At 44.0% G+C, this 13,879-nt stretch overlaps 1 protein-coding gene across 7 annotated transcripts in view; it reads right to left on the bottom strand.

Annotated features, from left to right (window-relative positions):
- Window positions 1–13,879, bottom strand: part of LOC124868333 (GTP-binding protein 2-like) — a 94,440-nt gene that overhangs the window by 42,085 nt on the left and 38,476 nt on the right. For 6 of the 7 annotated variants that reach the window (XM_047365497.1, XM_047365493.1, XM_047365490.1 and 3 more), the window contains 2 exons: window positions 4,741–4,852; window positions 3,966–4,163 (listed from right to left, as the gene is read on the bottom strand). In XM_047365497.1, the coding sequence (XP_047221453.1) occupies window positions 3,966–4,163; window positions 4,741–4,852 (310 nt within the window). The remainder of the gene's footprint in view (window positions 1–3,965; window positions 4,164–4,740; window positions 4,853–13,879) is intronic. The other variant, XM_047365495.1, reaches the window with a different exon arrangement.

Here is a 13,879-nt window from a genome sequence, read left to right as displayed (position 1 = left end):
CTGCCATTTTATTACATAAATCTGTGCCTTTTGTTTTATCTATGATTATTACAGATCAGAATGGTAGATATATTTTTGTTTGTGGAAGCATATTTCATCGGCAGTTTTGTGCTTCACGGAGACGTGGCTGTGTGGATTAATACCGGACTCTGCGCTGCAGCTGGCAGGATTCCAGCTCTACAGAGCGGACAGAGACACGGAACTCTCCGGCAAAGCAAAAGGTGGAGGAATCTGTTTTTACCTCAACAGTGGTTGGTGCAACGACGTGACAGTGATTCAGCAGCACTGTTCTCCAGACCTGGAATCCTTCATCATAAACTGTAAGCCTTTCTATTCCCCCCGTGAGTTCGCTTCGTTCATCCTGGTCGGTGTTTACATCCCGCCGCAAGCTAACGTGCAGGTCGCACAGCGCATGCTCGCCGACCAGATACTGAGTGTGGAGCGGACCAACCCGGACTCCTTAGTAATCGTCGTTGGTGACTTTAACAAAGGTAATCTGACCCACGAACTCCCCAAATATAGACAGTTTATAAAATGTCCGACCAGAGAGGACAACATTCTGGATCACTGTTACACCACCATCAGAGACGCTTATCACGCCGTCCCACGTGCTGCACTGGGCCAATCCGACCACATCATGGTCCACCTGATTCCTGCATACAGGCAGAAACTAAAGCTCTGCAAACCTGTTGTGAGGACGACAAGGAAGTGGAGCAGTGAGGCTGTGGAGAATCTCCAGGCGTGTTTAGGCTGTACAGACTGGGATGTGTTCAGGACTACTACCAACAGTCTGGACGAGTACACAGAGGCTGTGACTTCCTACATCAGCTTCTGTGAGGACAGCTGTGTACCATCATGCACCAGGGTGAGTTACAACAACGACAAACCCTGGTTCACAGCTAAACTCAGAAGGTTAAGACTGGATAAGGAAGAGGCCTTCAGGAGTGGGGACAAAGACATATACAGAGAGGCAAAGTACAAGTTTGGCAAGGCAGTGAAAGAGGCCAAACGACTGTACTCTGAGAAGCTCCAAAACCAGTTCTCAGCCAACAACTCTGCGTCTGTCTGGAAAGGGCTCAAGCAAATCACCAACTACAAGCCGAAAGCCCCCCACTCCATCAACGACCGACGCCTCGCCAACGACCTGAACGAGTTCTACTGCCGCTTTGAAAGACAAAGGGACAGTAACCTGCAACCATCCCCCACGACACCCCCCAACAGCTGCAGCCACAATCCACCACCCCCACCTCTCCAACCTCAAGAGGGGCCTTGGCACCTCCAACCCCCACCCTGAAGTTCCCCCCCACCAGCCCCCTACCCACGCCGAGGACGGCTCTTTCCATCTAGGAGAGGGACGTAAACAAACTCTTCAGGAGACAAAACCCCCGGAAAGCTGCTGGTCCGGATTCTGTCTCACCAGCCAGCCTGAAGCACTGCGCTGATCAGCTGTATCCAGTCTTCACAGACATTTTTAACACCTCACTGGAGACATGTCATGTGCCAGCCTGCTTCAAGTCCTCCACCATCGTCCCTGTCCCCAAGAAGCCAAGGACCACAGGGCTTAATGACTTCAGACCCGTCGCCCTGACCTCTGTGGTGATGAAGTCCTTTGAGCGCCTTGTGCTCTCACACCTAAAAGACATCACCGACCCCCTCCTGGACCCCCTGCAGTTTGCCTACAGAGCCAACAGGTCTGTAGATGATGCAGTCAACTTAGCCCTTCACTTCATCCTCCGGCACCTGGACTCCACAGGAACCTACGCCAGGATCCTGTTTGTGGATTTCAGCTCTGCCTTCAACACCATCGTCCCAGTTCTGCTACAGGAGAAGCTCTCCCAGCTGAGTGTGCCCGACTCCACCTGCAGGTGGATCACTGACTTCCTGTCTGACAGGAAGCAGCGCGTGAGGCTGGGGAAGCACGTCTCTTACTCCCTGACCATCAGCACCGGTTCCCTCCAAGGCTGTGTTCTCTCTCCTCTGCTCTTCTCCCTGTACACCAACAGCTGCACCTCCAGTCACCAGTCTGTCAAGCTCCTGAAGTTTGCGGACGACACCACCCTGATCGGACTCATCTCTGATGGTGACGAGTCTGCGTACAGATGGGAGGTGGACCATCTGTTGGACTGGTGCAGCCAGAACAACCTTGAGCTCAACGCTCTAAAGACAGTAGAGATGGTTGTGGACTTCAGGCAGAACCCAGCCCCACCTGCCCCCATCACCCTCTGTGACTCCACAATTGACACTGTGGAATCTTTCCGCTTTCTTGGAACCATCATCTCCCGGGACCTCAAGTGGGAGCCAAACATCAGCTCCCTCATCAAGAAAGCCCAGCAGAGGATGTTCTTCCTGCGGCAGCTGAAGAAATTCAACCTGCCAAAGACTATGATGGTGCACTTCTACACAGCCATCATTGAGTCCATCCTCACCTCCTCCATCACCATCTGGTACGCCGCTGCTACAGCCAAGGATAAGGGCAGGCTGCAGCATGTCATTCGGTCTGCTGAGAAGGTGATTGGCAGCAGTCTACTGTCGCTCCAGGAACTGTACACCTCCAGGACCCTGAAGCGGGCAGGGAAGATTTTGGCTGATCCCTCCCACCCCGGTCACAGACTCTTTGAGACTCCCCTCTGGCAGGAGGCTGCGGTCCATCCGGACCAAAACCTCACGCCACAAGAACAGTTTTTTCCCATCTGCCACCAGCCTTGTTAACAAAGCCCGGAAACCACCCTGACACTCTCCCTTTCCCCCACACCCCTTTTTTTTGCTGACAGGACGCTTGTAACCTGTAACTCTATGCGTTACATTAACGCTCAGCTTGGACTCTTGCTTTACTTGCACTGCCATACTTGCACAATGATCACCTGCACTGTTGTATTGCTCTTGCATCTTATACTGCTCTATACTTACTCTCACTCACTTAAAACTGTGCACATATATTTATATTATATTGTAGATATGTTTATACTGTTTAATTTGTATTGTATTGCACCGACTACGCCAAAACAAATTCCTTGTATGTCCAAAAACGTACTTGGCAATAAAGCTTTTCTGATTCTGATTCATATTTAATTCAAAATTGATCCTTGCAAATATATATGCTCCCAACTGGGATAACAAAAAATTCTTTAGCAACTTTTTCTCTAGGCTTCCTGATATGTCTTCTCATTACCTGGAGGGATCTTCAACTGTTGGCTCAATAGTTTAGACCGCTCTTGAAATATACCTGGTAAGCAGTCCGAATCTTATCAATGCGTTTTTTTTTGACCCACGGGGAGAGAGTATACTTTCTTTTCCCCGGTCCATTGTGCATATATTGGTATTGATAATTTTTTTCTTGATAATAGACTTATATCCCATGTTCGATCATGCTCACATAATGCTATTGTTGTATTGTTCTCAATTTGTATCATGTATGCAACATAAACAATAACCAGTAAACACATTGGGGGAAAAAAAGTCAGGCATAATGTTTATTGATTTGCCTAAGAATAAACAGTTGTTAGCAAATTAATGACTTAAACACTGTGGTGGGTGATTTTAAAATAAACTGCAGGAAGATGAGAGACAGTCACATTGTGTTATTCTGGTGCTAATCAAACAATTTATTTTCTTAGTGGGCTGTTTTTACTGGTTTTTGTTTTGAATTTTACCAATCAAAAATAAAAACTAAACTACGGAGTTTAAAGAATGGTGCTCACAATGTTTTAATAGGCTTGCCTCTAGCTCATGACAAAAGCAGTTCTTTCCTCGAGCCGAGCAGCAAAGTGGTGCTGATATAAAACAAATTTTTCAGAGCTAAGACCAGAGTTCCAGCTATGAAACAAAAGGGACCGGTGCTTAGTAAGCTGTCGGACAATGAAGCAATGGAACTGGCCCCATTTTTTGGGATTTGGGACTATGTAAAAACCTGAACGGAAATAAAATAATGACCACTATATCTTCAGTCGGAGGTGTTCATGTAATACCTCTCCTTTGCTGTTAAATCCCAAGATTTCAAAGCTGATGCTGGAAGTACGCCCAGTCTGGATTTCGTGCAGATGTCTGAAAAGGTTTAGTCGTGCTCGGCCTCGGCCGTTATCCAACTCTCCCTGTGTCAGGACACCCAGCAGGGTCGACTTCCCTGAGTCCACATTACCCAGCACGGCCACACGCAGGTCCAAGAACTGTAGGCCAACCGAAACAGCATGAGAAATGGATCACATTTTTCAACAATTCTTAACTGTTAAAATAACTTGTGCTGTGTTCTCTTTTAATGTCTCCAATGTCAAAGATTGGTGTTGACTTCATGTTTTGCAGCCCTGAATTCAGCAATGCCCTGACTGGCTTCTTTAACTATCTATCACTATGAAACCCAACAATTTTAGAACTTTACCAAAGATACCAGACAACGAGGTAATACGGCAGCATGGTTAAACAGTATTAAGGTATAACTGGGTATCCCAGTGGTTTTAATGGAGAGTCTGCGACACACAGAGATTATAAAAATATAATTGCATTTCTTCTACAATGCAAAAACGTCTTTCAAAGGAAGGTCTGCTGCTTGCCTCTAAACACCCTAAATTACATACAGTAATCATTCTACATTACATGCCAGTCAAGCAGACAGTAGTATCGTATACCCTGGTATTTTTAGAGTAAGGCTTAACAATACTGAAACATGGATGTGGCCCAACACTACTAGGAAATACAGAATTACAACACATGTTTACAGACATATAACATTGCAGAGAACACACCCACCTGCTGATCATCAGGAACCTTTCGGACAAGGACCTCTGCAATTTTCCGGGTATTTCTGTCCAGGCCATAGTCCACTTCCCTTTCTCGCAACAGCGTTATATCAGCTCCGACCCTTCAAAAAAAAGGCAAAACAATGCATGATTTTAAATTATTTTAGTGTACAACTCTCTGTAGTGATGACTGCATGGGACTTAATACTTAAAATCAAATAAATTCAATTCAGTTTTATTTATATAGCGCCAATTCACAACACCTGTTGTCTCAAGGCACTTTACAAAGTCAATTCAACTGAATCATACAGATTTCAAGTCAGCTACATACAGTCCAATTGATCCTAACTATCAAACAGAGCAGTTGGATTCAGTTTATTATTCAGATTGGTTAAAAGTTTTTCTATCTAACCCAGTAGTACTTTCTATCAGAAATAAAAGTGAAACATTATTTGTTATAGCTCCTTTAGAGGCTTCATCTAGGAGAGAAAGATGGCTAAGCAGATGAACTCTGAGGCAGTTTTCAAATCTAGAGTATGGAAGAGAGCACATACAATTAGTCACACTAGAAGCTCAGCCAGAGACACAGAGTTAAACACTGAAGGCCAAGGCCAAGTGTGAACAAGTATAAGTATAAGGTGAGCATTAAGTTATTGACAACAGCAGCTTGGCCGATGTCCCCTTCCAGGAAGGTGCAACAGCTAAACACAGAGCCAGACCAGATTTAGCTTCTAGAAAGAGAAAAAACAAAGAGAGAATATAGAGTTAAAAGCTGAAATAACAGCAAATGATGCAGAATTGGAGAGTAGTATAAGAATGTAGCAGAGAGAGTGAAAGTGGTCATTATGTCCTCCAGCAGTCTAAGCCTATATCAGCATAACTACAAGGATCTGCCTCCCATTCTACTTCTAGGAACCACCAGTAAACCTGCAGTCTGAGAATGAAGTGCTCTGTTAGGAACATATGGAACAATCAGATCTCTGATGTATGATGGAGCTAGATCATTAAGGGCTTTATATGTGAGGAGGAGAATTTTAAATCCTATTCTGGATTTAACAGGGAGCCAATGAAGGGAAGCTAAAGTAGGAGAAATATGATCTCTCTTTTTAATTTTCATCAGAACTCTTGCTGCAGCATTTTCATATATGCAAAAATGTCTTATTTATGTTTTTATGTCTAAAATGATCCACTGGGATAAATATCTGGACCACAGCCCAGCCAGAACTTATACAATAAGGCTCAGGGGTTCTGATGTGGCAGGACAAGCAGAGAGGAGAGACGCTACTGTCTGGATGGTGAAGCTCCAAAGTTTGCCTGAAGAAGATACAATTTTGTGTTTTATGAGGAAGATTTTGTTTCAGCCATGGTGAGAACAAGACAAGGACTTTAAAGAGTCCCTCCTTCTGCAGACCCTGGTTCGCTAAAGAACCGTAAATAAATTTCTGAACCAAACACGTTGTTTTATGGTGGTTTTGTTTTGTGTGTTTTGGGGGAAATGCTTGTGCCTCTGAACAGCTGATTTTATGTGTGATCAGCTGGGTTAGGATGTTATTACATACAGCGCTCTGCCTACATGTAATTCAGAATGGTGATTTGTCTTTTTTCTTTTCTGTCAGCCTTCAGGCATGGTTTATGACCCATAAATGGTCAAATTACATGTTTGATCTGCTCTGGCCACTGTGGTCCTTAATATTATTGTAGTTGCTCTTGACGTAATTTATTAACTTTTCCCTGCACTGTCTCAATGAAAACCTTCTTATTTCTCCTCCTCCCACAGGCAATCAGTGAACAGCAGTCTGGTCACATAAAAACTGTAATGGAAATGCTCACAAAGCGAGCCGAGTGGAGTCGAGTAGGGCCAAATCGAGCCAGTTGAAAAGGGGCATAAGATTCACCAGAAAGACCAAAATCCACAACTACAGGTCCTTCTCAAAATATTAGCATATTGTGATAAAGTTCATTATTTTCCATAATGTCATGATGAAAATTTAACATTCATATATTTTAGAATCATTGCACACTAACCGAAATATTTCAGGTCTTTTATTGTCTTAATACGGATGATTTTGGCATACAGCTCATGAAAACCCAAAATTCCTATCTCACAAAATTAGCACATCATTAAAAGGGTCTCTAAACGAGCTATGAACCTAATCATCTGAATCAACGAGTTAACTCTAAACACCTGCAAAAGATTCCTGAGGCCTTTAAAACTCCCAGCCTGGTTCATCACTCAAAACCCCAATCATGGGTAAAACTGCCGACCTGACTGCTGTCCAGAAGGCCACTATTGACACCCTCAAGCAAGAGGGTAAGACACAGAAAGAAATTTCTGAACAAATAGGCTATTCCCGGAGTGCTGTATCAAGGCACCTCAGTGGGAAGTTTGTGGGAAGGAAAAAGTGTGGCAGAAAACGCTGCACAACGAGAAGAGGTGACCGGACCCTGAAGAAGATTGTGGAGAAGGGCCGATTCCAGACCTTGGGGGACCTGCGGAAGCAGTGGACTGAGTCTGGAGTAGAAACATCCAGAGCCACCGTGCACAAGCGTGTGCAGGAAATGGGCTACAGGTGCCGCATTCCCTAGGTCAAGCCACTTTTGAACTAGAAACAGCGGCAGAAGCGCCTGACCTGGGCTACAGAGAAGCAGCACTGGACTGTTGCTCAGTGGTCCAAAGTACTATTTTCGTTGTCATTCGGAAATCAAGGTGCCAGAGTCTGGAGCAAGACTGGGGAGAAGGAAATGCCAAAATGCCAGAAGTCCAATGTCAAGTACCCACAGTCAGTGATGGTCTGGGGTGCCGTGTCAGCTGCTGGTGTTGGTCCACTGTGTTTTATCAAGGGCAGGGTCAATGCAGCTAGCTATCAGGAGATTTTGGAGCACTTCATGCTTCCATCTGCTGAAAAGCTTTATGGAGATGAAGATTTCATTTTTCAGCACGACCTGGCACCTGCTCACAGTGCCAAAACCACTGGTAAATGGTTTACTGACCATGGTATCACTGTGCTCAATTGGCCCACCAACTCTCCTGACCTGAACCCCATAGAGAATCTGTGGGATATTGTGAAGAGAACGTTGAGAGACTCAAGACCCAACACTCTGGATGAGCTAAAGGCCGCTATCGAAGCATCCTGGGCCTCCATAAGACCTCAGCAGTGCCACAGGCTGATTGCCTCCATGCCACGCCGCATTGAAGCAGTCATTTCTGCAAAAGGATTCCCGACCAAGTATTGAGTGCATAATTGTACATGATTATTTGAAGGTTGACGTTTTTTGTATTAAAAACACTTTTCTTTTATTGGTCGGATGAAATATGCTAATTTTGTGAGATAGGAATTTTGGGTTTTCATGAGCTGTATGCCAAAATCATCCGTATTAAGACAATAAAAGACCTGAAATATTTTAGTTGGTGTGCAATGAATCTAAATATATATGAATGTTAAATTTTCATCACGACATTATGGAAAATAATGAACTTTATCACAATATGCTAATATTTTGAGAAGGACCTGTATATGAAACACTTCAGTTGACCTTTTCCTGTCAGTCTTGTGATTTTTCTGCAGCCTGCGCAGAGGCAGTTTTTTTTACCAGTCCAGTGTCCATATAGAGGATGTAACTTTCATACTACAGTGTACTCCACATTCAATGCACATAGAAGTAAACAGCACAGAACAGACAATTGGAGGATGTTCAAACGTGTCTGGTAGTGAAACTAATGAACTGGAAGAAGAGGGACATGGGTCATATAACAGCTTTTACATGTAAATGAACTCTCCCAACCACTGTTGAACAATTCAGTAAGGGACATTTTGAAGCTACACACAGATGTGGATGATTCAGTTGTGAAAAAGGTAGTCAGGCTGCCTCAGAGAGCAATGTCATACTTAAATTGTGTGGCAAATGTGGCTCCCTATCAAGCTCTAAAAGGAGAGCAGTATATGTGAACAAACATTTTGAGGTGGTTATGCCAGTTGAGTATTTCATTTACAGGGAAAAGAAATCCAGCGCTGTATATGTAATTGTAAATGACATGTTACAGAAAATGTTGAACAGTGCAGACATTTTAATTAAAGCTCTTTCAGTACAAAAACATGTGCCATATGAGTGCAGTATACACACAGATGGTTTGCACTGTAAAGAAAATGGCCTCCTTAAAGGCGAGGAATTTAAAATCGCTGTTGGACTCTACACAGATTATTTTGAAGTGTCCAATGCATTAGGGATATCTAAGAGGAAACACACAATAAGTGCAGTTTATTGGGTGATTGCCAATGTACCATCAAAAAATAGGTACACACTCCAGTCCATTCTGCTTGCTCTGTTATGTAAATCCTCTGATGTAAAAGAATATGGCTATGCTTAAATTGTTCATCCTCTAATCCAAGATCTGATTTCTTTGGAGCAAGATGGCCTATATATTGAGAGGTTGGGGCCTGTGTCAAAGGCATAGTGTTGTACGAGGCTGCTGATAACTTGGCTGCTAATTTATTTGCAGGATTCTTTGAGAGCTTTGGAATGGACAAGTTGTGCAGCTTCTGCATGGCAACGAGGAGTGACTGCAGACACACACAACCAACAGGTGCAGGAGGTAAAGCAGAATCCCAATTTGGCAAAACAGTACGGTGTGAAGGGAGGATGTGTACTAACTGGCATTGCACTAACTGGCATTTGGCACTGCTCATTGGCCATAAAGTGCCTGAAGGGGACAATGCCTGGAATGTTCTGATGCTCCTTAAAGATCTTGTTGAGTTGGCTGTAGCAACAAGGCACATACATTTATTTGACTGCAAAGTGTCAGAACAAAGAGATCTGTTGCAAACTGCATTCCCCGATTTCAAATTGCGTCCAAAAGACCATTTCATTGAGCATTATCCTGATTAGGGCATTTGTTCCACTGTCAGATGTCTGAACAATGCGTTTCGAAGGAAAACACAAATTCTTCAAGCGGGTCATTCGTAATGCTCACAACTTCAGAAATGTGGCTCTTACTATGGCAGTAAAGCATCAGAAAATGATGGCTTACTGTTTGGAAACAAGTTTATTTTTCAAGCCCTCAGTTGAACTGGACAGGGTTACCAAAGTGCAGATCACATCTTACCCTGAGAATGTCCAACAAGTTTTCTGCAAGAGAGTACCCCAGCTTACTTGTTGCATCATCAGTCTCTGTAGATGGAATTAAATATTGTGCTGATATGATACTCTCCGTTGGTTCATGCTCAGGCCTTCCAACTGTTGGGACCACAGCCATGGGTACAACATGATAAGACCTTTTCTGGAACTTTCAAAATAAATTACATTAACCTATTTCCAGCACAGCCAGAAACGGGTAATAACAGCGGACTTCCCGTGACATCACTGTTTGAATAAAAACCCTGCTTTTGCAACAAACTGACCTCTTCCACGCAGGTTCCCAGCGCACCTGGACGGAGGGACACAGAGCGCTAATGTCTATTTGCTGGAAAATAGACATAACTCTTCAAACTGGATCCAAGAGTGTCATGCGATCATATGCACTACGTTTAGTAGGAATGAATTGCTGTTGGTGTATCCGGTATTCATTCATGAACGGGGGTAATTAAGGTACAAGCATTGCTTGACTTTTCTCTCTGAGGTTTACAGAAGCAAACTGTGTTCCAGAGAGTTCCCAGCAGAGACCCTGTCTCTACAACACCGAGTGGAGCAGTTTTCCCGATCTGAAGGAAGGACAAAGGGACCGCATCACTGTGGTTACAGCAGTAACGTGCAGTTTGTCCGGCCAACAGAACGAGCCGCCCCGCCCCACCCCACAGCTACGGAGGTTAGCAAACTAACCCTTTGTTCACTGTGGATGCTTCGTTCAACTTGGTCGCCCAGATAACTTTTTCTCAGCACGGTTCACGTAAGAGGTTGTGTTGGGCAGAGAGAAGTAGTTTAAAATGAAATAATCTAAACATTTTTCATTTTATGACATTTGGTTTTGTTTGTGTTGAAACTCAGCTATCTTAGTGCTAGCAGATAATCTGTTCAGCACATGTGCTGAGTTTGTGTTCTGTGTTTGTTTGTTTTTTAAGACAAACTTTATTTAAAGGGTGATTTTAAACACAAGATCGGCCATAACACGCCATCCACGCTTATGCATTTTAACCCTTTTATTAGTGGTATTTTAAAGGTATGTGTTTGATTCTGATGATAAGCTGTAAGCTTCTTTTGTTAGCTTTACCGTTTAACAGCGGTTAAAGCTCAAGTCAAACATATTTCTAGGGTGATTATCACAGAGAGCGATATAAGAAAGGTCGTTCTGAATATGAGGCCTACTACATTGGAGGATTTAACAAGCAAGCTGAATGAATGACTGGGACTTAATTTCAACTGCAGTCTCCAGTACCAAGATCCTGATATCAATTATGAACTATGCAATCTGACGAATATGGAAGATCTTCCCAAAAAACTAACAGTCAAGGTCATTCCAGTGATTGAATTGGTCAGTCAGTCATTTTCTACCCCTTATTCCATAGTGGGTCACAGGGAGCTGGTGCCTATCTCCAGCAGTCAATGGGCGAGAGGCAGGGTACACCCTGGACAGGTCACCAGTCCATCGCAGGGCAACACACAAACAACCATGCACACACTCATTCATACACCTAAGGGAAATTTAGAGTGACCAATTAACCTAACAGGCATGTCTTTGGACTGTGGGAGGAAGCCGGAGTACCCGGTGAGAACCCACGCATGCACGGGGAGAACATGCAAACTCCATGCAGAAAGTCCCCAGGGCGGGATTCGAACCCAGGACCTTCTTGCTGCAAGGCAACAGTGCTACCAACTGCACCACCGTACAGCCCTGATTGAATCGGTACCTGTCTTAATATCAGATGAAATCTTGGGTGACACACCCAGTGTAGCAGATACAGAAATTCTATACACGTCACCTTAGGAGCGACAGAAACAGTGGCCAAAATTGTTTAATATCCCAGATGTTTCTGTTGATGTAGCATATCGACTTAGGCAAGCAGATCTGTTGTTTCTTTGTAACGGCACAGACCTGAAAGTATCAAAAGAGCTGAAGCATTAGATCCTTGAAAGATTAGCAGAGAGCATGTATAGCTACACAGCATATCCAAATAATGCCCAGTTTGAAAGTGTTGCACAAGCCCTCATAAACAAGCACCCCTGTCTCCAGGAGCGAGGCTCAACCAGTCGCTGTACTGGCTGGAAAAATAGGCTAAAAGTTCAAATGGCTAATTACAGAACAAAGCGCAGAAGATCAGGGTGCTTTGACGTAGCAGTAAATGCAGGTAAACGAGGAGGACATTCAACTGAAGGAGAACCAGCCAACAAGAACATCAAGAAGGCAAAGAAAGGCAAGCTCCATTACCAAACCAACTTTCCTGAGGGATTTAATCAGGTAGCTAGTGAGGGTGCCCACAAAGACTTGGTTGATGAAATGCAGAAGAGAACACCAAATGGACAACTTGTAAAAGAAAAGATGGACCCGATGTTTACTTTGAAAAGAAATGAGGTGGTGGAGTCAGAACCTACCATCAGCGAGATGTTGGAACTTTGGCCTGCTCTTTTCACAGAAGATCAGGTTAGTTTGTGAATAAAATAAAATTGTTTTCATTTGCGTTTGTCTTTCCAATTGAAAACCACCATTATAAAACCAAAATATATCTATTACCCAACCAGACTGTCTGCAAAAACAGTAATTTTACCTTGCAGGACAAGGGAGTTGCTGTCTACAACTGTCTCTATCTGGTAGGTAAGGGACATTGCCAAGTGAGTTGGTCATTATTGTGAAATTAACCCCAACAGCCTAATGCAGGACTCAGATTTCCAATTATCCTGAGGGGATTTATTTTTCAGTAATGTCCTGCTCACTGTACACTATCTTGCATATTAAAAAGTTACTTCCCAATATATATCCATAGAAGTAACAGACTTCAGAATCATGGAATTGACAATTCAGAATTGAGTAGCAAAGCTATTGAAAAATGTCAGTCAGTCATTTTCTACCGCTTATTCCATAGTGGGTGGCGGGGGAGCTGGTGCCTATCTCCAGCATCTCTATGGGCGAGAGGCAGGGTACACCCTGGACAAGTCGCCAGTCCATCGCAGGGCAACACACAAACAACCATGCACACACTCATTCATACACCTAAGGGCAATTTAGAGTGGCCAATTAACCTAACAGGCTATTGAAAAATGTATAACATGGAATTTCAGTGTTTGAAGTGTCCAATTGGATTCACAGAGGTCACACAAGCGCAAAAAAATCAAGGCAGTAGACAAGCAACTCCTGTGTTGAGCCTGGTAAAATGACTGCTTTTGTCAAAGAACTTTGACCTGAAAAATCAGAATCAGAATCAGAATCAGAAAAGCTTTATTGCCAAGTACGTTTTTGGACATACAAGGAATTTGTTTTGGTGTAGTCGGTGCAATACAGTACAAATTAAACAGTATAAACATATCTACAATATAATATAAATATATGTGCACAGTTTTAAGTGAGTGAAAGTAAATATAGAGCAGTATAAGATGCAAGAGCAATACAACAGTGCAGGTGATCATTGTGCAAGTAAAGCAGGAGTCCATGCTGAGCGTTAATGTAACTCATAGAGTTGCAGGTTACAGGTGTCCTGTCAGCAAAAAAGGGGGGGTGTGGGGGAAAGGGAGAGTGTCAGGGTGGTTTCCGGGCTTTGTTAACCAGGCTGGTGGCAGATGGGAAAAAACTGTTCTTGTGGCGTGAGGTTTTGGTCCGGATGGACCGCAGCCTCCTGCCAGAGGGGAGAGTCTCAAAGAGTCTGTGACCGGGGTGGGAGGGATCAGCCAGAATCTTCCCTGCCCGCTTCAGGGTCCTGGAGGTGTACAGTTCCTGGAGCGACAGTAGACTGCAGCCAATCACCTTCTCAGCAGACCGAATGACACGCTGCAGCCTGCCCTTATCCTTGGCTGTAGCAGCGGCGTACCAGATGGTGATGGAGGAGGTGAGGATGGACTCAATGATGGCTGTGTAGAAGTGCACCATCATAGTCTTTGGCAGGTTGAATTTCTTCAGCTGCCGCAGGAAGAACATCCTCTGCTGGGCTTTCTTGATGAGGGAGCTGATGTTTGGCTCCCACTTGAGATCCTGGGAGATGATGGTTCCCAGGAAGCGGAAAGATTCCACA

Source organism: Girardinichthys multiradiatus, chromosome 5 (assembly GCF_021462225.1).
Source record: "Girardinichthys multiradiatus isolate DD_20200921_A chromosome 5, DD_fGirMul_XY1, whole genome shotgun sequence".
Taxonomy (NCBI): domain Eukaryota; kingdom Metazoa; phylum Chordata; class Actinopteri; order Cyprinodontiformes; family Goodeidae; genus Girardinichthys; species Girardinichthys multiradiatus.
This window is presented reverse-complemented; position numbering and strand designations above follow the sequence as displayed.